We start from the raw sequence: 22,356 nt of genomic DNA, 5'->3' as shown, positions 1-22,356 counted from the left end.
AAGTCATGGCAAAACAGCTCGGCCAAGTGGAATGCTCCTTCTGTGTGATGTGAGAAGTTAGAGACACTTCCTGTGTCCAGGGCGACCATGTGTGCAGGAAGTGTCTTCAGTTACAGCTACTCAAAATCCGTGCTTTGGAGCTGGAGCTGCATGTGGAATCACTGTGAAACATCTGCAAGGATGAGATTTTTGTGAATAGCACATACAGGGAGGTAATCACACCACAGGTAAACAGTGCACAGGCAGAAAGGGAATGAGTGACTGCCAGACAAAGTAAAAGCACTAGGCAGGTAGTGCAGGAGTCCCCTGGGTCCATCTCCCTCTCCTACAGATTTTCTGTTTGGATACTGCTGGGAGAGATGGTTTCTTGGGGGAATGCAGCAAGAGGCAAGTCCATGGTACCACGAGCAGCTCAGCTGCATGGGGAGGTGGGGGGAGGGGAGGGGAGGGGAGGTTAGGTGGGGTGGGGTGTGGAAGAGTGATAGGGGATTCTACTGTAAGGGGAACAAATAGACATTTCTGTGGCCATGGGCAGGACACCAGGATGGTATGCTGCCTCCCTGATGCCAGCGTCAAAGATGTCACTGAACAGTTGTAGGACATTCCGAAGGGGGAGGGTGAACAGCCAGAGGTTGTGGTCCATATCAGTACCAACGACAGATAAAAAGAGGGATGAGGTCCTGAAAGCAGAATATAGGGAGCTAGAAAATAAATTAAAATGCAGGACCACAAAGGTAGTAATCTCAGGATTATTCCCAGTGTCAGGTGCTAGCGAGATCAGGAATAGGAGAATAGACCAGATGAATGCATGGCTGGTGAGATGGTGTCCTTTAGGGAACAGTGACCATAACATGATAGAATTCTTCATTAGGGTGGAAAGTGAAGTAGTCTGATCTGAAACTATGGTCTTAAATATTAACAAAGGAAACTACGAAGGTATGAGATGTGGGTTGGCTAAGATAGATTGGGGAATTTCATTAAAATGACGGTGGATGGACAATGGTTAATATTCAAGGAATGAATGTATGCATTGCAACAATTATACATTCCTTTCTGGCGCAAAAACATAGCAGGAAAAGTGGCCCAACTATGGCTAACAAAATAAATTAAAGATAGTATTAGATCCAAAGAGGAGTCATAAAAAGTTGCTAGAAAAAGTAGCAAGCCTGAGGATTGGGAGCAGTTTAGAATTCAGCAAAGGAGGACCGAGAGATTGGTTAAGAGGGGAAAAATAGAGTATGAGAGTAAACTTGGAAGGAATATAAGAGTAGACTGTAAAATCTTCTACAAGTATGTAAAAAGAAAAAGATTAGTGAAAACAAATGTTGGTCCCCTACAGTCCGAAATGGGAGAATTTATAAGAGAAAACAAGGCAGTGGCAGAGCAATTAAACAACTACTTTAGTTCTGTCTTCATGGAGGAAGACACAAATAACTTTCCAGAAATATTAGAGAACAAAGGGTCCAGTGAGAAGGAGGAATTGAAGGAAATTAGTATTACTAAAACAATAGTGCTAGAGAAATTAATGGAGCTGGAAGCCGATAAATCCTCAGAGCCCGATAATCTACACCCCAGGGTACTAAAGGAGGTGGCCATAGAAATAGTGGATGCATTGGTTGTCTTCTTCCAAAATTCTGTCGATTCTGGAACAGTCCCAGCAGATTGGAGGGTGGCAAATGTAACCTCACTATTTAAAAAGGAGGGAGGGAGAAAATGGTGAATTATAGATCGGTTAGCCTAATCTCAGTAGTAGGGAAAACACTGGAGTCTATTATGAAGGATGTGATAACAGGACACTTAGAAAATATCAACAGAATTAGACAAAATCAACATGGATTTATGAAAGGCAAATCATATTTGACAAACCTGGAGTTCTTTGAGGACGTAACTAGCAGAATAGATAAGGGAGAACCAGTGGATGTGGTGTTTTTGCATTTTCAGAAAGCTTTTAATAAAGTCCCACGTAAGAGGTTTGTGTATAAAATTAAAGTACATTGACTTTGGCATATATTGGCATGGATTGAGAATTGGTTAGCAGACAGGAAACAGAGTAGGAATAAATGGGTCTTTTTTGGAGTGGCAGGCAATGATTAGTGGGGTACTGCATGGATCAGTACTTGGGCCCCAGCTATTCACAATATATATCAATGATTTGGATGAGGGAACCAAATGTAATATTTCCAAGTTTGCTGACGACATGAAACTTGGTGGGAATGTGAGTGATGAGGAGGATGTTAAGAGGCTTCAAGGCGATTTAAACAGATTGAGTGAGTGGGAAAATACATGGCAGATGCAGTATAACGTGGAAAGGTATGCCCACTCTTCTGGAAAAACAGAATAGAAGAGTATTATTTAAATGTTGATAGATTGGAAAATGTTGATGTACAAAGGGACTTGGGTATCCTTATACACCAATCACTGAAAACAAGCATGCAGATGCAGCAAGCAGTTAAGAAGGCAAATGATGTGTTGGCCTTCATTGCGAGAGGACTTGAGTGCAGGAGCAAGGATGTCTTACTGCAGCTGTACAGGGCCTTGGTGAGACCACACCTGGAGTATAGTGTACAGTTTCGGTCTCTTTACCTAAGAAAAGATATGCTTGCCATCAAGAGAGTGCAGCAAAGGTTCACTAGACTGATTCCTGGGGTGGCAGCATTGTCCTATGAGAAAAGATTGGGCTGACTAGACCTGTATTCACTGGAGTTTAGAAGAATGAGAGGAAATCTCATTGAAACATTAAAAGTTCTGACAGGGATGGACGGTCTGGGGGTTCTAGAACAAGGGGGGTCACAGTCTCAGGATACGGGGTAGGCCACTTAGAACTGAGATGAGGAGAAGCTTCTTCACTCTCAGGATGGTGAACCTTTGGAATTCTCTCCCACAGAAGGCTGTGGAGGCAAGTCATTGAATATATTTCAGAAGGAAGTAGATTTCTGGACTCTAAAGGTATTGAAGAGTACGGGAAGAATGCAGGTGGAAGGCATTAAGATAGAGGATCAGCCATGGTTATATTGAATGGCGGAGCAGGCTCGAAGGGCCGAATAACCCGCTCCTGCTCCAATTTTCTATGTTTCTTATAGAATGTTATCATTTATTATGAAGGGAATTGATTATAAAAGTATGGAGGTTATGCTTCAGTTGTACAGGACATTTGTGAGATCACATCTGGAGTATTGTGTATAGTACTAGTCTCCTTATTTAAAGAAATATGTAAATGCATTAGAAGCAGTTCAGAGAAGGATTACTAGACTAATACCAGGAATGAGCGTGTTGTCTTATGAGGAAAGGCTGGACAGGTTAGGCTTGTATCCATTGGAATTTAGAAGAGGAAGAGGTGATTTAATTGAAACCTTTAAGGTCCTGAGGGTGACAGTGTGGAGGTGGAGAGGATGTTTCCTCTTGTGGGAGAATCTAGAACTAGGGATCACTGTTTAAAAATAACGGGTCGCTCATTCAAGGCAGAGATGAGGAGAATTTTTTTCTCTTAGGGTTGTGAGTCTTTGGAAGTTTCTTCCTCAAAAGGCAGTGGAAATAGAGCCTTTGAATACTTTTAAGGCAGAGCTAGATAGATTCTTATGAACAAGAGGGTGATGAACAAGGGAATGAAGGGTTACCAGGGGTAGGCAGGAATGTGGGGTTGAGGTTACATTCAGTTCAGCCATGATATAATTGAATGGCAGAGCAGGCTCGAGGGGCCGAGTGCCCTACTCCTGCCCCTCGTATGTTCATATGAGTTCACGTTTATAGGCAATTTCAAAGCAGATACATTAAGTTTGTTTGCATCTGACTTTAAACCTTCATAGCAGTTTGAGGTGTAACTGTCTGTTTCAAGCCAGAAGGTTGAACTTTAGACTCTCTGGACATATCTTTAGTTGAAGCAGTGTTTTCTAGTCTCTGATTCTTTGAGTACGCTATCAATTTCAGTTACAGTGAGAGGGCATTTCGGGAGAGGCCAGCACCTTATTCCCAACGAGGTAATTTCCTACTATGAATAGGCAATGCAGAGATCACTCCAACATTAACAGACCCCTTGACTAAAGCATAGTTTAAATTCACATTATACAGTGGAGCAGGTAAACAGTTTCCATTAATGCCACGCATCAATACTCTTTTAACGAGAAAACTCTCTGGAAAGAGTATGATGTGTTTGCTAACATGAACCAAACCTAAATCCCTAAGGGTAGTAATCTTTTTATACCCTTTATCAGACAAAAATGGATTCACTTCACCCTCAAATATAAAATCCTCCTAATCTTTTATTCTCTGATTTACACCTCCTCCTGAAAAGACACCACATTGTATTGGTTCCTCACCGGTTCCTCCTACTGGCACAGCATTTTCTGGAGAAACACTAGACACACTTACTAATACTACCATTTTTGGCTTTAACCTCCCAACACTGACTGACTTGACATGTCAGTCCTTATGACAATAAAAACACGTTGGTCTCTTTGAATCATTGTTACCTTCTATACTGCCTCTTTCACTACTTTGAGGAGCGTCTACCTTTTCAGTTCTGCTATCCCCATTACTATAATTAGTGTTCTATTCATTATCACTTTGCTTCTCACTCCAGCTCCTGTGTGGGTTTGCGAACAATGATTTGTTGCCACCTGGTTGTCTTTGGGTTAAATCATAGCTATCTGCCAAAACATCTGCTTCCCTCATGTTGGAAACTTTATGGTCTTCTAGGTGGGATTTGAATTAAAGGATCCTAAAGGAATACTGTTTTTAAACTTCTCCATCAACAACACCTCTTTAAGGTTTTCAAATCCTGATTCAACTTCATTGATCTATACCAACAATTAAAAATCATTTCTTTCTCTCTAGCAAATTCCACAAAAATCTGAAATAAAAGCAAAATACTGTGGATGCTGGAGATCTGAATTAAAAACAAAGTGTTGGAAAAACTCAGCAGGTCTGGCAGCATCTGTGGAGTGAGACAGAGCTAACGCTTAGAGTCCAATATGACTCTTAGGCTTGAAATATTAACTTTGTTTCTCTCTCCACAGATGTTGCCAGAGCCACTGAGTTTTTCCAGAATTTTTGTTGTTATTCAACAAAAGTCCGATTTTCCTTTTTCCTCAAATTTCAAAATTTTTGATGATAAACTTCTGTGACCATATGCATTAAGTACAGCTTAATTAACTGTATCATAATCTGCAGACTATTCGATAGAAAGGGTCAAATAAACCTCCAAGGCTTTTCCTATAAAAACACTTTGCAGTACGATTGTCCAAATATCTTGTGACCACTGTAACTTCGTAGCAATTTTCTGAAATGAGACAAAATACATTTCAACTTCTTCCTCACTGAATTTAGGAATCTCGCTAATACAAACCCAGGAGTTAAATCTAACTCATCATCAAATCTATCTGCTACTCCTGTCCATGTAATCGAAGCCTTTTTCTGTCCAGTTCAAATTTTCTTGCTTCCCTTTCTCTTTGAAATTCTAATTCAATTTTTCCCATTTCTCTTTCTTTCTCTTTTAAGTTCAAGCCTTTTTCATAGCTCTTTTCCTATTTCAAGCTGCTTCATTTGCAACTGAATCCTAGCTAACTCAAGCTGGGCATTATCAGAATTACCTTTCTCTTCCTTAAGGTCCAAATGTTGAGTCAATACCTCAACCATTTCTGCTTTAGTAGCACCTATTTTTAACTCTATTTCCAACTTTTCTGCCACTTCTTTTAAATTAACCTTCTTTAACTCATGCAAGGCACTTAAAGACAAATTGTCTCTTTCAAGCAAAGCTTCTGCAAGACATAGTCATCCTTTTCAATAAATAAGCAAAAGTCCACGTGGAATTGTGTTTGTTTGATCTTTAGCAAATCTCATTGTACCGGTTTCAGCCTCTGGGTTCGAGATCCTGCAAAGAACCCCCAATTTTGTTACAATCTCCAGTTTAAAGAGAAATTCGAACATCCAGTTATTAGCTGAAAGGATGACACATCAAGATGTCATGTAAAAGATCTTCTACTGTATCAATGACTAAAGACAAAGCACTGTTACTTAAACACTATTTTCTTTTCCTAGGCAACATATACTTTAAATAACTGAACAAAGTTTGCTTCTTCCTACTTTTACTGACAACCAAATACCCCAATTTTGTTACATTACCCAGTATTTTAAGTAGACATTCATTACTCCTGGAACTAATCCAACATGCTTTGCAGTACCCCAGGATTTACTTCAATTCCTTTCTTTTCCCCATACTGCCTTCCACTGCAAGAGGCTTCCCTGAAGATTTTCCTCTAGCTCCAGTTAGGCAAACTCTCTGGCCATGTTTTAAATCCTCATGAACTCTGTTTTGAAACTGGGAACCAGCACCCACCCACATTCTGTGTGATGAACGATAGAGTCAGCACTTTCTCTGCTTAAGATGCGGCCTGGCCAACATCTATCTTCTCGCTTCCCCCCTCCCAGTCAGCTGCAGGTCACTCAAGACCAAAACTGCAACTCTGTTTGTCCGTGATGTCTCTAGGTTTATAGGGAAGCCTGTAACCTGATCTCAAAATGGCTTCCTCTATCCTCCTCTCCATGATAACGGGAAACACACTAGCCCTGTATGCAATTAGAAATGGTAATCAGTTATTTCTAATTACCACTGCTTTTAATCTTAGAAACAAAGGGACAGGTTCCAACATAGCTATTTACAAATTGATGCAAATAACACCTTTAAGAAGATAAGAACATAAGAAATAGGAGCAGGAGTAGACCACACAGCTTATCGAGACTGTTCCGCCATTCAATACGAGCATGGCTGACCTTGGGCTTCAACTCCGTTTTCCTGCCTGCTCCCCATATCCCTTAATTCCATGAGACCAAAAATTTGTCTATCCCAGCCTTAAATGTACTCAATGATAGAGCATCCACAACCCTCTTCGATGCAGAATTCCAAAGATTTACAACCCTCTCTTCTCATCTCAGTCCTAAATGATCACTCCCTTATCCTGAGACTGTGCCCCCGTGTTTTAGATTCCCTGACCAATGGAAACAACCTCTCATCATCGACCCTATCAAACGCCTTCAGAATTTTTTAGGTTTCAATGAGATTGCCTCTCATTCTTTTAAATCCCAGAGAATGTAAACCCAATTTACTCAGCCTCTCATCATAGAACAAACCCCTAATCCAGGGACCAATTTAGTGAACCTCTGCTGTCCTGCCTCCAATGCAAATATATCCTTTCTCAAATGCGGAAACCAAAACTGCACACAGCACTCTAGATGCGGTTTCACCATAACTCTGTATAACTATAGCAAGACTTATTTAAACTTCTACATCAGTCCCCGTGCAATAAAGGCCAACATGCTATTTGCCTTCCTGATTGCTTGCTGCACCTGCGTGCTAACTTTCTGCATTCCTTGTACCAACAGACCCAAGTCTCTTTGAACATCAACACTTTTAAGTTCTTCAATTTTTTTTTAATTAAAAAATATTTTAAAAACATTCAGCTTTTTTATTCTTACAAGCAAAGTGAATAACTTCCCTATATTATACTCCATTTGCCTTCTTGTTACCCACTTACCTAACCAATCTAAATCTCTTTGCAGCTTCTGTGTCTTCCCCACAGCTTACCTTTCCACCTAGTTCAGTATCATAGGGACAAGAGTAGGCCATTCAGTCCATCGAGCCTGCTCTACCAATCTATTAGATCATGGCTGTTATTCTACCTCAACACCACTTTCCCACGCTATCTCCATTTCCCTTGATGTCATTAGTTTCCAGAAATCTATTGATTTCTGTTTTAAACAAATTCAATGATTGAGATTCCACAGCCCTTTGGGGTACAGAATTCCAAAGATTCACCACCCTCTGAGTGAAGAAATTCCTCCTCATCTCAGTCGTGGTTTTAGATTTACCAGCTAAGGGAAACATCTTATCTACATCTACCCTGTCACAACACCCTGTAAGAATTTTGTAATATTCAATGAGGTCACCCCTCATTCTTCGAAACTCAAGGGAATACAGCCCCAGTGTTCTGGATCTCTCTTCATAAGACAATCCCAACATCCCAGGGATTAATCTGGTAAACATCCATTGTACTCCCTCTATGGCAAATATACCCCTCCTTAGATAAGGGGACCAAAACTGAGGTCTCATCAAGGCTCTATACAACTGCAGTAAGACATAGTTACTCCTGTACTCAAATCCCCTTGCAATGAAGGCCAACATACCATTTGCCTTCCTAATGGTTGCTGCACCTGCATGCTAGCTTTTAGTGACTCATGAACAATGACACTCAGGCCCCTTTGGATACCTACACTCCCCAACCTCCCACCATTTAAGAAATAGTCTGCCTTTCTGTTTTTTTCTACCAAAGTGAATAGCTTCACACTTATTCACATTACATTCCATCTGCCATGCTCTAGCCCACTCACTTAGCCACCCAAGTTTACTGTCAGACAGACTCCAGCAAAGGTCGCATGACTCCTTTCATTTAAACTACTTTTGAAGATCAATCCCAAACTATGATAATCTTATAAAGCAAAAGATACAGCTCTAAAACATAATGATTCCATAAACCTCACACTTGTAACAATGTTAACTGAAAAAGTACATTATTTTTAATTTAGAAAATGCAGTTAAAGATGCATGAAATTCAGAAAATCTATCATTATTTAGTATAGTGAATTAATATTTTAGACTTACTTGATAACCATCTTATTGAAAGTTGACCACAGAATGCTACCATAAGCTGGTAGCTGTTTAGTGATTTTAAGCTTTACTTTAGTTTTCAAAATATTAATTATATTTGAAATATGTAATAATATTTGTTACAATTATCTGGTTTATAAGATTGTTATATTTTGGGACTGCATCTTTAAATTTAGGATAAATGAACATGGCATTGTGATCTGTTCTGCAGGCTGCCTGACAGTAAGCCAGGTGATTTGATTGTTGGAGATCAAAGGAAGGCTTAGATTGTTTTACTGAGAAGAAGGTGCAAGATATTTGCACCTGGAGTCAATGGCAGCAGTCTCTAAGTTTACCACGGATAGATTTTGTGTCACCCAAAGTCCCAGAAAGGTATTGTTTGTATCAATTTGTAAGCAGCTGTGCTGTAAATGGTTCATTTACTTCTCAGATGAAAGGTAGTTGGGATCAAAGATAGCTAATTAGCAATTCTACCTAGATACAAGGTTAATGTGATTCAATTTGCCATGGGGATGAAGGAAGAAGAAACCAATTTTTTAGATCATGTTACATGCTTCCCTACAGATCACTGAATATATCAAGCAGACAGCAGGTCAGGCTGCAGGGTCTGCTACAGGAGCAGGGCAGGCTGCAGGGTAGGCCAGCGGGGGCCAATGCGCCCCTCACTTTTCAGATGAATGCCTTGTTGCCCTCCTCGGAGGTGGCAGCACGGCGGGAAGTATTGGCCCCCCAGCATCGGAGGAGGAGGTGTGTGTTCCAACAGGAGGAGGTGGTGAGCTCCCGCGACGTGATGCGGCACACCTAGATCCAGTGCCGTAAGCGCGTCAATGATTTGTTACGCTCTGGAAGGGTGAGTACCATGTTGGCATTGGGCATTTAACTCAGCAGGTAGCCTTAGCCTTTGAGGCACCCCCCACCCCGCCCCCCCCACCTGCCAAGTCTTACTGTCGTGACCGTTTTTTTATTTGTTATTGGGGTGTGAATAATGCTAACAATGTAGCATTGATTATTACCCCCTACTTGCATTGTAAAGGGGGTGTTGAGCTGTCTTCTTGAACTGCTGCAGTCATTGTGATTATGATTTGTCATGAAGATTTTTCATAGGGTATTCTAATTGTGACGCAGAAGTGATGAAGGATTGACAATATAATTATAATTCTGGATGGTATGTGACTTGGAGGGGAAATTGGAGTGATGGCAGTCTTTTGATGTTGCTGTTCTTGTCATTCTCAATAGTATTATTGTTGGGATTTATTTCTCGCTTTTAAAATGATAAACATTTTTTGTGTTGCAGGTACTTTAGTGAATGGTCTGGTGAACATCAACATAACCACAATTGAGAGGCGATACAACCTGAATAGCCTCACCACAGGATTTATTTCTGCAGGCTATGATATTTCCTTCAGTATTTTGTGCCTCTTTGTCTCTTACCACGGACAAAAGGGACACAAGCCACGATGGCTGGCTTTCTCAGCTTTTATGCTTGGATTGGGATCCCTTGTGTTTTGCCTGCCCCATTTCACCAGTGGCCTGTATAGTTATGGTGCTCAAATAAGAGGTATGACATATTTTTTGTTTATGTAAGTATTATTTTGTTCACTATCCTATTGCATTCAGCTTTGTATATTACGGTAGTTTCAATAAGCTAATGCAACCTGATATTAAACTTGGGTGTAAGAAATGAAATGGAAATCTGCTAACTTGTGCCACTTGAGACATAGTAATTTGATTGTTTTCCTCTGTCTTTTGAAGATAGTAGCTTGGGCTAATTACTCTAAGCAGTCCCTCCCTAATGATTCAGTAGGTGAACATATCACGTGATGTGGCACTGAGCAGTATAAACCAAGGTGTCCTAAGTTTGATCTTGGCTAATATTAGCCCAGACTTTGTAAAGAATAAATCAGACAGCAACTTCTGGTGACCACAAATGTACAGTTAAATGCAGAATTCAGATTGCTGTTTGAGTTGCCCTGCCCCTCCAGAAGCTTTGCTATAACAGAATCTTATTGAGAAACTTGCCATGAAACAAATAGAAGGATGTGAAGTTGGAGCAAAAACAAAAATAGCTGGAAAAACTCAGCAGGCCTGACAGCATCTGTGGAGAGGAAGACAGAGGTAACGTTTCGAGTCCGTATGACACTTCATCAGAACTGAAGAGAAATAGAAATGAGGTGAAATATAATCTGTTTAAGGGGGGGTGGGACAGGGAGTTGGAGTACTTATCTACTAATTAACCACTAACTCACCAGAAAATGTTATGGCTTGTCCGTTTAAATGTAAGTAAAATTTTAATGGCGTGGTAAGTCTTAATTATTGCCAAGCAACCCCACTGGCACTGAAAATTAACTTTTATAAGTGCACTCATTCCTTCAGATTTTGATTATAGGTGGAGATTTTTAAATATTACATTTTTTTTTCAACTTTTTCTTTCTGGCTCTTCAGTTCCTCTCTTACTCATATCTTTCCTTTACCCGTTTCCCTTTCTGCACATGATTTGGCATTGAATTAGCTGATTTAATTTACACTTCTTGGTTCAGACTGCGTAACTCAGTCAGGATTCTTCAATTGAGTTTAAGAGATACACAGTTGCTTACCCTATTTACACAGGTCCCGGATCTCCTGAAGAAAGCAGTGAAATGGGTTTCATATCAGAGCAAGTTCCAGTACAAATTCCCATCGAAAGTCTGTGGGTATGAGTAATTGTAATGATCAGCTAGTGGTATTAATTTGCCATTGACTGCAAAATTTGGATAATTGAGTTAAAGTCATCTCAGCCAGAAAGGTGGTGGTAGTCCTATAGTTGGCATCGGCATCTGTGAGCTTGCAAAGCAGAAAATCAGATAGCGTTCCTTCTCCTATTTATTGATCTACATTGGAAAGACTCAGTACATAGGCACTACAAAAAGACTGGGTGAGGTAATGGCTACTGGTCAAACCCATAGATCATGATGCCAAAATAAGTCAACATCTTCACAAGAAGGGTGAGAAATTTAAATGGGAGGCAGAACAACTGAAACGTTTTGAGACAAAATGTATTTCTGTGTACTCTACTCTCTTTTGCATCATATTAGATATTTGCATACCAGAAGTATTCTTAGCTGGCACATAAAGTGGCAGCGCAACCAAGCCTTAGTATATTTAATACAAATGTATATGAATGTAAGTGTGAATATCTTTTGACCATGCCTCTGCTAGCACCCAAATTGTTCAGAGTACTGAGTTGACCTTTCACATTTTTTCCTTTAAAATATTGCTGATTTCTTCAAATACCAATATTCAGGGATATTCATAGAACATTTCATTTCCTATTATGAAAATAGCATTACTCTGTTCTTGAAAGAAATCTGAAGAAAACGTGTAATAAGTGAAAGCTTTTCATGAAGGGACATAGAAAATTCCAACTTTTCTCCAATATTAGAGCTTGGTTAGTCATTTTTTTTTCTGACAGGCTCCACTATACGAGAAAATTTCCTCCAGATGTAGGTATAGACAAATGGAACTTTGTTACAGATCCCACATGTAATGGTCAGCAGCTGTTTTGCTGGGACATCCTGTAAACTTCTTTAAAATTACAAAAATGGATAAATATAGTTTTCAAGTTTATCATTGAGAAGCTATAGACCCCAAGATGAGCAAAATACTAAGTTGAGTATTATGATTCCAAAGGTGCAATAGCTTATGTAGGTTTACATATCATTTACAGAAACAGTTTACGACGATAATAATCTGAAGAATCAAAGTTCCATCTGTTATGATTTATCTTGATTCACTGGAAACAAGAAAGCAGTGTAAATGGGGAACTGTGTAGGACTACCACATTTATATCCACAAGAGAGTTTGACATACAGCTCACCAGTCTTCCAAGGTTGCAAACCAAATAGACAGGTCAAGAAACTAGAGGCGGCATGGTAAGGTTTGGGAAGTATAAGGGAATAAATCAAATTTTATGACCTATGAACAAGTTGTATATTAATTTACATATGCCTCTGAGCCAGAAACTGCTGTGATTATCATTGAGTTACCTTAGGCTAGAGATAAATTGGGAGAGTTATCACATTTTGAGTGCAAGGTCAGTTAAGTTTCATCTGACACAGACAAGAATATGATCATGACTGTGTACAAGCTGGTACGCTTATCTATTCCACGAGTAAAGGAGTTTTCACAAGCATAGTTACAAGGACAAAAAGCTGTGGCAAAACTCTGTGGACTTGTCAGCATTATAATGCTGGTAATTATGAAATTAACTCCTTGAATGCCATGGGGGCATTTATGAATAATTTCAAACTAAATTAAAGACTATGGCTGGAATTTTATCTAAAATCATCACAGCAAGTTGGGGTGGGGAGGGGATTGCGGGTGGGGGTTTGGAACCCCTTTGTTTAATCATTGGGTTTTGCCAATGCTCTCTCGCTCAACCACAGTATTAGCATCTCGCTTCTGGGTTTCCTGACCAATCACAGATGATGGGGATGATGACAACTCACATCTGTCAAAGAAAGGATTTCCAGTTAAATGGACTCCAGCAGATGTCAGAATGGCTGAAATATAAATTGCTTCCTGAGACTTCTCCTGGGGAGTGAAAAGGAGACTTGGGAAGGCTGTCTCCCGGGTCTCTAACTCTTCTCTGCAGGTACTGCTGCAGGATCTGCAGGGTGGAAGTGAAGCTCCATTTCCCATGGACAAGAGTAAGAATCACAGTGCAGAAGAGGCCTTCGGCCCATCGAGTCTGCACTGACACGTGAGAAACATCTGACCTACCTACCTAATCCCATTTACCAGCACTTCACCCATAGCCTTGAATGTTATGAATTGCCAAGTGCTCATCCAGGTACTTTTTAAAGGATGTGAGCCAACCCACTTCCACCACCCTCCCAGGCTGTGCATTCCAGACCATCACCACCCTCTGGGTAAAAACGTTTTTCCTCACATCCCCCACTAAACCTCCCGCCCCTCACCTTGAACTTATGCTCCCTTGTGATTGACCCTTCAACTAAGGGGAACAGCTGCTCCCTATCCACCCTGTCCATGCCCCTCATAATCTTGTACACCTCGATCAGGTCGCCCCTCAGTCTTCCCTGCTCCAACGAAAACAACCCAAGTCTATCCAGCCTCTCTTCATAACTTAAATGTTTCATCCCAGGCAACATCCTGGTGAATCTCCTCTGCACCCCCTCCAGTGCAATCACATCCTTCCTGTAATGTGGCGACCAGAACTCCACACAGTACTCCAGTTGTGGCCTCACCAAGGTTCTACACAACTCCAACATGATCTCCCTACTTTTGTAATCTATGCCTCGATTGATAAGAGGTCAGACTCTCAAACCAAGCATGCATGAATGGAAGTGGCCAAGAAAGTCAGCCACAGGAGTGTGGCCCTTTGAACATGGAGACAGTGTCCCAGAAGGTTCAGTGACCTAATGAGGGTGGGAATGGTGTGTTACACAACATGTTCAGGTGTCAACTCCGAACTCTGAATTGACCAGCGTTCTTCTGCACAGCACTCCTCAGATCAACACACTTTGTAGCTCTGTCATTCAACTCTCTACAAGCACCTCCTCATACCCCTATCTGAACAGCCAACACCCACTCTCACCCTGATCTTATTCACATCTCACACCCGTGCCTCAGTCACACTCCACAATTGGTGTCCTTCCCTTCTCTCCACACAAACCATTTCTCACATTCATAACTTTCTACTTTCTCTCCTTGCAGGAGAACTCCAAGGCGAGACAGAGAACCAGAGGGTGGTCCTCTAGTGATAACTACCTTGATGGCCACTGACAATCCATGCCAGCTAGGTCCCCAGTGAAGGAGGTCTTGCTCCATGAGATTACGGATGTCAGCAACAAGCTGCCATGAAAGCCTGAGCCTCCTGTGGCACTGGTGCTTAGACACATCAAGAAAGCTAGTCCTCTGTCTCTAGACCCTGTGCTAGGCATCCTGCCACCTTTGAACCGCATCTTTGTGTCCATTCCCTTTGTCCTTTGAAGGGCCATGTGGCTGAGGAGAAGGCAGCTGGTGCTGCTGATCATGTTTCTCCGGGTGCTGCTGGTGTTGCTGCTTTTTTAGTTTCTCATCAGGGGTGCAAGATAGGGATGTTCCCATGAGGCGGTGAAGGCTGATAGCAAGGAAATTCAGATCAAGGTGGGAAAAGTCCATGGTCAGTGAAATGACTTCTAGAAAGTTGGAAATCACCAATGAAGCAGTGAAATCTGGCTCCCTAAACAAGTGCTGTGAGTACATACCTTTCCCATAGGTAGCCCAGCAGCTGTGCAGTTTCACTGTTTAAAGGCTTTCCAGCCTGTCGGTTTCAATGAACAATGATTCCCTGCTGTGTTGTTGCCTTACTGCACCTGGCAAGCTCCACAAAGCTCAGCAAACCTGTACCCTGTCTGTTAGTCAGGATGCTGGGTTAAATTGACAACAATTGTCTATTTCCACGTTGAATTACTTACCCAACAACTCCATGGGGCAGCTTCCCACTTGTGTGCAAACCTACCCTGGTTAAACCTGGGAGTGGCCACGACTATATCAGGTTACTGACCCAGTGACACCTTTCAGTACATCATCCCCCTCCCTGAACCTGAAACACTGCCCTCTCCCTGGCCAGGCAGTTAAAATTTGCTCGTTTAAGTATCGTTTAGCTTTGTTTTTTGCTGTCCTTGGCATTAACATTATGAAGGGATTGAAAATTTTGAAAGGATTGTAACAGTTGATCTAGAGAAGTTATTCACTGTGATTAAGGGTTCAAATACCTGGAGCAAAAATATGCTAATTAGGAGTAAGGAGGGGAGTTGGGTAAATTCTATTTTTAAAGCAAACAATATGTAGACTTATCCAATGTATTGGAGGTAAGACAATTGACGTGAATACAATGAATATTATTTACTTCCATTCCCTTCCTATCAAAAGACTAGACGTTTGTATACATTGCAGGCATAAAATATTTGTAATGCTTACTAATTCAATAGTGGGAATGGTTGTGTAAAGGTGATTAACAATTTTGATGTACTGACCTCAATATGCCACTGAACTAATGCCTATTTTGGGAAGTGAACAGAGGTTTATCTTTAAATCTTACCTTCTTTTTCTGGACTTCTGTGTCTATCTCTGGGGATAGGCTGTCCACTGACATCAATTACAAGCCCACTGACTCCCAGAACTATCCCTTTCCACCCACTTTATGTAAGAACTTCATTTCCTTCTCCCAGTTTCCATGTCTTTGTGTATCTGCTATCATCGTGCCTACATTCTCACCAAAGCTTCCAAAATGCCCTGTGTTTCTCAACAATGAATCCCCTCCATCATGGTTGGCAGGCCCCTTGACTAAGTCCCATTTCCTATGCTTCTGCCCCATCCTTCTCTTTCTCAGAATCATGTTAGGGACTCCTTGTTCTAAACTTCCATATAAACAGCCTGTATTTAACAGGTCTTCTCCTGCGATATTTGTCACTTCTTCTAACGCAATGCCACCACCAAATTTATCCTCTTCTTCCCTTGTGTTCGCTTCCTTCTCAGTTTTCTGAAGGGACCGTCCCCCTTGTCACATTGTATCACTCTTCCATCACTCCTACCTCATGCAAATGCTGAAAATGTCACAACTGCCCATTCGCACCCTCCCACACTATTAAGTAGGGCCACAAATAATTTTGCATTCACTGCTCATGGTGTGACCTCCTCTACATCGCAGAAGCCAAGTAAGTTTATGCTACGAAGAGAAGGTAAAGGATAATGGTATGGAATAGGTTAGATTGGAGGCTTTTAACATCAGGCATCACTGAAGATGTCTCTTGTCCACTTGCTCATATCTCTTCACAGACCGTTTTGTGGAATTTTTTTTGTCCTGAAGCCAAAGAAATCTTTTGATTAAGGTGCTGTGTATGATTGTTGAAACCTGAGTGAAACATTTTGATGCATTATGATCTGAAAAGTTCAGTATTTGTCAGTAGCTTGCCTAATCCCAGAATAGGTAAAATGGGATTCTAGAAACAATCTTGTTTTTTTTCTCATATTTCCCTCTGGGAAATCAATAGCCAAAATGATTTCTACGTGATCTATTTCCAAAGGCCCTCATTTCTGACCTTGAGTCTTCTGATTTTGTTCAAAACAGTATTATTTTTTTCTTTTCAGCGAGCTGGACTTCTACAGCAACTACCTTCTGATAGTATTTTTAACGTCAATTTCCAGATGTCAAGGGATTAAAAACAGGAACTCAGCAGAAACCTGCAAGCAAGATAGTGTATTACATCATTTTGATTATAATGATTAGATACTTTATACATATATCGGAGCTTAAAGATTTTGCTTTTTTTATTCATTTGCGAGATGTGGGTGTTGCTGGCTAGGCCAGCATTTATTGCCCATCCCCTGTTTTCCTTGAAAAGATGGTGGTGAGCTGCCTTCTTGAACCACTGCAATCCATGTGGCGTAGGGATACTGTTAGGGAGGGAGTTCCAGGATTTTGACTCAGTGACAATTAAGGAACGATGATATATTTCCAAGCTAGGATGGTGAGTGGCTTGGAGAGGAATCTCCAGATGGTGGTGTTCTCATGTATCTGCTGCCCTTGTCCTTCTAGATGGTAGCGGTCATGGGTTTGGAAAGTGCTGCCTAAAGATCCTTGGTGAATTTCTGCAGTGTACTTGCAGATGTATGCACTACTGCTACTGTGCATTGGTGGTGGACGGAGTAAATATTTGTGGAAGGAGTACCAATCAAGCAGGTTGCTTTTTCCTGGATGGTGTCAAGCTTCTTGAGTGTTGTTGGAACTGCATTCATCCAAGCAAGTGGAAAGTATTCTGTCACACTCCTGACTTGTGCCTTGTAGATGGTGAACAGGCTTTGGGGTGTCAGGGGGTGAGTTACTTACAGGATTCCAAGCCTCTGACCTGCTCTTGTAGCCACAGTATTTATGTGGCTAGTCCAGTTCAGTTTCTGGTCAATGGTAACTCCCAGGATGTTGATAGTGGGGGATTCAAGGATGGTAATGTCATTGAATGTCATGGGGCGATGGTTAGATTCTCTCCTGTTGGAGATGGTCATTGTCTGGCACTTGTGTGGAGCGAATGTTACTTGCCACTTGTCAGCCCAAGCCTGGATATTGTCCAGTTCTTGCTGTGTTTGGGCATGGACTGCTTCAGTCTCTGGGGAGTCACAAATGGTGCTGAACATTGTGCATTTATCAGCGAATAACCCCACTTGTGACCTTATGATGGAAGGAAGGTCATTGATGAAGCAGCTGAAGGTGGTTGGACCATGGGCACTACCCTAAGGAAGGCCTGCAATGATATCCTGGAACTGAGATGATTGACTTCCAACAACCACAACCACCTGTAAGGGGGGGGGTTGGTGGTGTGTGTCAGTTTCACCTCTGACTTCTGAGCGAATCGCTCCCACTCCCTGGGTTCTAGACCTTGGACTTATTTGGGGGTTGTGACAAAGTGCAGCAGACAACTAGTTTTGGTGCAAGAAAAACTGAGTTTATTGAAGTCACAAATGAACTTATAACATTAAGATTACACTGAGATTATACAGGCTTACAAAGTACACTTAGTTAAGAATGGGGAACACACGGCATAATGAGGGAAAATCACGCTACTAATCCCCTTACCCTTGTCCCACCCCAAAAACCTAACTAAACTGAACTAGGAGAGATCAGGGATCATGCACACTAACCCAGGGTTCCTTGAAAGTTCGAAATTCAGCCAGGTAAGCCGGTTGCAGTTTTGGGGTAAGCTCTTTGTGTCCTCTGGGGCCTGCCGTCCCCACGCGGTCCTGGTCTGTGGAATCTGCGAAGATTCTTCAGTTGAGTGCAGGACGCAGTTGTGGGAGGTCGATCTTCGTGGAGGGCTGCGGTTGCAGCCCTGTTGTCTTTGGTTGAGCCTGCCACCCCGTGCCCCTCGCCGTGAGGTTGCATGCGGGCCTGCAAAACCTCCAGATCTTCTTGCTTAAACTCTGTTTCAACCGCTCCCAACTACTCACTGCCTGCTAGCTGGTTTCCCTCCCTTTCTTTCGTAACTGACCGGGCCAGTTTTACTGTTTTTCGAATTTCTTATCGGAACCCAAATCAAGGTTAGTTCTTTGTTTGACTTTGGTGGGCTTCCTTAGGTGATTGTAGTCTCGTTGTTTTTAATGGGCTCGCATGATGTTTATCATTGTCTTCCTGTCCTAGTAACTAGTTTTGAACTAAAAGCCATTGTATGTGTGGAGTATTGATGGGTTTGCAAAATTGAATTGATTGTGCCTTCCTGCCTTAGTAGTTAGTAGTGATTATTTATGCAAGATTTTGATGGGCTATAGTTTTCATGTGAGGTGAAGTTGTTCTCTGTGTTGATTGTATTAAAGGGAAGAATGCGTATTCTGTCTCCTCTTGTTGTCTGGTTTCAGGCAAAACAATCCACACTGTACTCAATAAGCCCGGGCAGGTCCAGCCCCAGGCCTTCATGGGCCCAGCCTCCTGTCTGCAGGGTTTTACACTTAACTCAGCAGTTTAAAAGTCCAAAAGTCATATTCTTGTTGATGATATGAAAAATGTGGGAATTTTGAGACCCCTTCACACTGCAGAAAAGGAGTTTGGTAGTGCCAGGCCGTGTGATGTGAGTGTTTTTTCCATTGATCCCTGATTGGTATTTTCCAAGCAAATAAATAACCTGGAACAAACCAGATTAGAATAAGGTGGAGATTTGTGCCACCAGAATAAGCTGCTGCATTTTCCCATTTTTGAATTTGCGGAGGCAGCAAGTGGTTTGTTCAAAGACGACAAGAACAAAATATTCATAGGCCTGAATTTTCTGGTTGGCAGGGGAGACGGAGCAGACGCGGGCAGGCGCAGACCTGATTTCCGCCTGCGATCGGGTCCACACCGCCATTTTATGCGGGCGGGCCAATTAAGGCCTGCCCAGCATATTTCTTGACTCCCGAGGCTAGCGGGAGTGGGCGGGATGCGGCGGGCGTGCACAGACCGCTGGGTCCAATGGCGACCCGGCAGCCTGTTTAAATGAAGGCCTGGCAGCCTTTTCTAGGCTGCTCACAATGGCAAGTGCAAGTCCACAGCAGAGGACTTCTGGTGAGCAGGCCAGGCTGGAGGGTAGGCCAGCGGAGCTGACCAGGCTGGTGGGTAGGGCAGGGGGCCAGTGTGCCCCTCGTTTTTGGATGACTGCCTTGCTGCCCTAATCGAGGAGGTGGCAGCACGGCGGAAGGTGCTGGTCCCCCAGGATGGGACATGATGAAATGTGTCTGGGACGAGGTGGCAGAGGTGGTGAGCTCCCACGACGTGGTGTGGCGCACCTGAATCCAGTGTCATAAGCGCTTCAACGACTTGTTGTGCTCTGGCAGGGTGAGTACCATGTTGGCATTGAGCATTTAACCCAGCAGGTCGGCTTACCCCCCATGTTCCAGCCCCCCACACCACCCCCCCCCCCGCAGCCCCCCTCAAGTGAGTGTTGTGACTGTATTGAATCACTGACGGCATTTGTCCTTTGCTGGGTGGGCCAGCAGATATTACCCACGCTGAGGTCACCCTGAGAGGGTGATGAGGAGATGTGTTTTGCCCCCGCAGCATGTGTTACACTGAGTCCCACATGACTGGTTTGGGGGCAACCTGGAGGAGCTGTACATGGGGGCAGACTCAGAACTCCAGGACATATCCTAGTCAGGGTGATGAGATGGTGGGAGGGGAGCTTCAAGATGGTGTGGCAATGAACCATCTGCTGTGCTCTGCACTCCACGTGCTTGTTATGGAAGGATATACCATGTGGTGTCTAATGTGACATAGGCAGCATGTGTCCAGGGGGGTGGGGAGCAGGCGCAGCATCTTTGTGTGAGTGCTTGGCAGCAGCGGGGTGAGGAGGCACTGGAGACCTGATATGCCCCACTCTGGTTGGGGTGGGCCGTGCGTGAACAGAGTCCGTGTGCAATTTGCACTAATCAATGCTCTTCTCTCATTTTCAGGAGAAGAATGCTCATAATGCAGCAGAGCATGTGAGGACTGGCGGTGGCCAGGTGCAGATCGCCATCCTAAGCCATTTCGAGCAGGAGACCCTGGATCTGGAGAGGTGCCATGCACCCAGGTCCACTGGTGTCGGTGAGGCTGGGGTGCCACGGCCAGGTATTTAAGCCCAACAGTGAGGTCCGCATTGTCCTCCCAACAGCCATAGCACTGCTGAATGTTAAATTATTTAATTTTGCAACATGGCTTGACCACTGGTTATGGAGGGATAAGCACATAATGATCCTGGGGACAGGGATGAGCTTTGTCATTGTCTCCACGCTAAGTGATCCACTGTCCTTGTTCTGCCTTTCAGCATCATTGGAAGAGGGCCGGGGGGATGAGCAGCAGAGGCCCCCTCTCACACCCGAGGGCCCTGAAGTCTCACCAGTGTCACACCATTTCTGCGATGCAGGCACTAGTGCAGATACTAGCACCTTGGTGAGAATTCGAACAACGGCTAGTGTCCCAGGGCACAGTGGTGAGGGCACTTCACAGTCGCTGGAGGAGCTGGCAAAGACAGAGTCCCATGGCGCCAGCAGTTGGAGGACTGCAGGGGACCAGGTACATGCTCAGTCGGTGCGTGATGATGTGCCTCTGGAGTTGTCCGCGACGCAGCAAGTGCAGATGAAATGCGGCCGGGTGTGCGGGAGCATTTGGGGGATTTACATGAGGCTATGCTTGGCTCGGTCTCCGTGGTGGAGGAGTCTATCCGGATGATCGCCGAGCGCCATGTGTCCTCCATGGAGAGAGTGGAGACTCTCGTGGAGAGCCTACTCCGGGAGACCCGTCAGGGCTTCCTGGGGATGCGCTCTGACCAGCAAGCCCTCACATCGGCATTGACCTCAGCTGGTCAGTGCCAGTGTGGGAGATGGTGTGGGCATCAAGTTTCCCAGCTCGGTTCCCATCTATCCACGGTGAGCAGGGAGGTCCGAAGCGACATCACATCGGTGCAGCAGCTGCCTGTTGTCTCTGCGGGCTCCTCTCAGGGCACTCCGGATGTGGGCGGCAGCTCTTCCGCCCCTTTCAGTGACCATATCATCCGGTAAGGCTGTGAGAACTGGGGAGATGCCAGCTGTGGAACTAGCAGCTTCCTCCCAGGCGGGGCCAGCACAGGCTTCATGGGCCAGAGGACGACCGCCAAGGTCATCAAGGCCAACAGGACAGCAGAGTCAGCAGGCTGTCTCAAATGCCACTCTGAGCGATGGGGCAGAACCAAGACGTAACACCCAGAAACGAAAACATAAGGCACCTGAGGCACACCACGGGCTTTTCACTGGTGCTTTTGTGTTGCCCGAGATTAGGCCCTTATGATATTTTTTGATTTTTAACACTATTGAATTTTTTTTTTTGAAATAAGTTGCTTTGCTTGACATGTTAAATTCAGATATGTCACCATGGCTGAGGGTGCTTCTTTTCTTCTGCACGTGTATGGTTCCGAAAGCTGTAATGAGTGCTTTGTTGGACATTCAGCTTTATTAACAAGGCCCTTATTTACTGTTGCTAATCTGGCAGATTTTGCACTTAGGTGTCGAGTATTGAGCCGACAGCCCAGGCTTGTCCTGATGGACCATCTGTGGTGTGCTAGCTGAAGGTTCGTTGGATTAAAGCCTCCCGGGTGTCCCTGCCTCCCTGGAGTATGCCCGGGTCAATGTCTAGCCCTTCAACATTTCCCCGTGCGTACTCATCCTCGGACTCACTGCTGGACTCATCG

General features: G+C 43.5%; 1 protein-coding gene across 1 annotated transcript in view; it reads left to right on the top strand.

Annotated features, from left to right (window-relative positions):
* LOC144695025 (solute carrier organic anion transporter family member 4C1-like) overlaps positions 1-22,356 on the top strand; it is a 197,330-nt gene that overhangs the window by 37,292 nt on the left and 137,682 nt on the right. Inside the window, exon 2 of the mRNA XM_078565903.1 lies at positions 9,951-10,214. Within this exon, the coding sequence (XP_078422029.1) occupies positions 9,951-10,214 (264 nt within the window). The remainder of the gene's footprint in view (positions 1-9,950; positions 10,215-22,356) is intronic.

This window comes from Cetorhinus maximus, chromosome 2, assembly GCF_964194155.1.
Source record: "Cetorhinus maximus chromosome 2, sCetMax3.hap1.1, whole genome shotgun sequence".
Lineage (NCBI taxonomy): Eukaryota > Metazoa > Chordata > Chondrichthyes > Lamniformes > Cetorhinidae > Cetorhinus > Cetorhinus maximus.
This window is presented reverse-complemented; position numbering and strand designations above follow the sequence as displayed.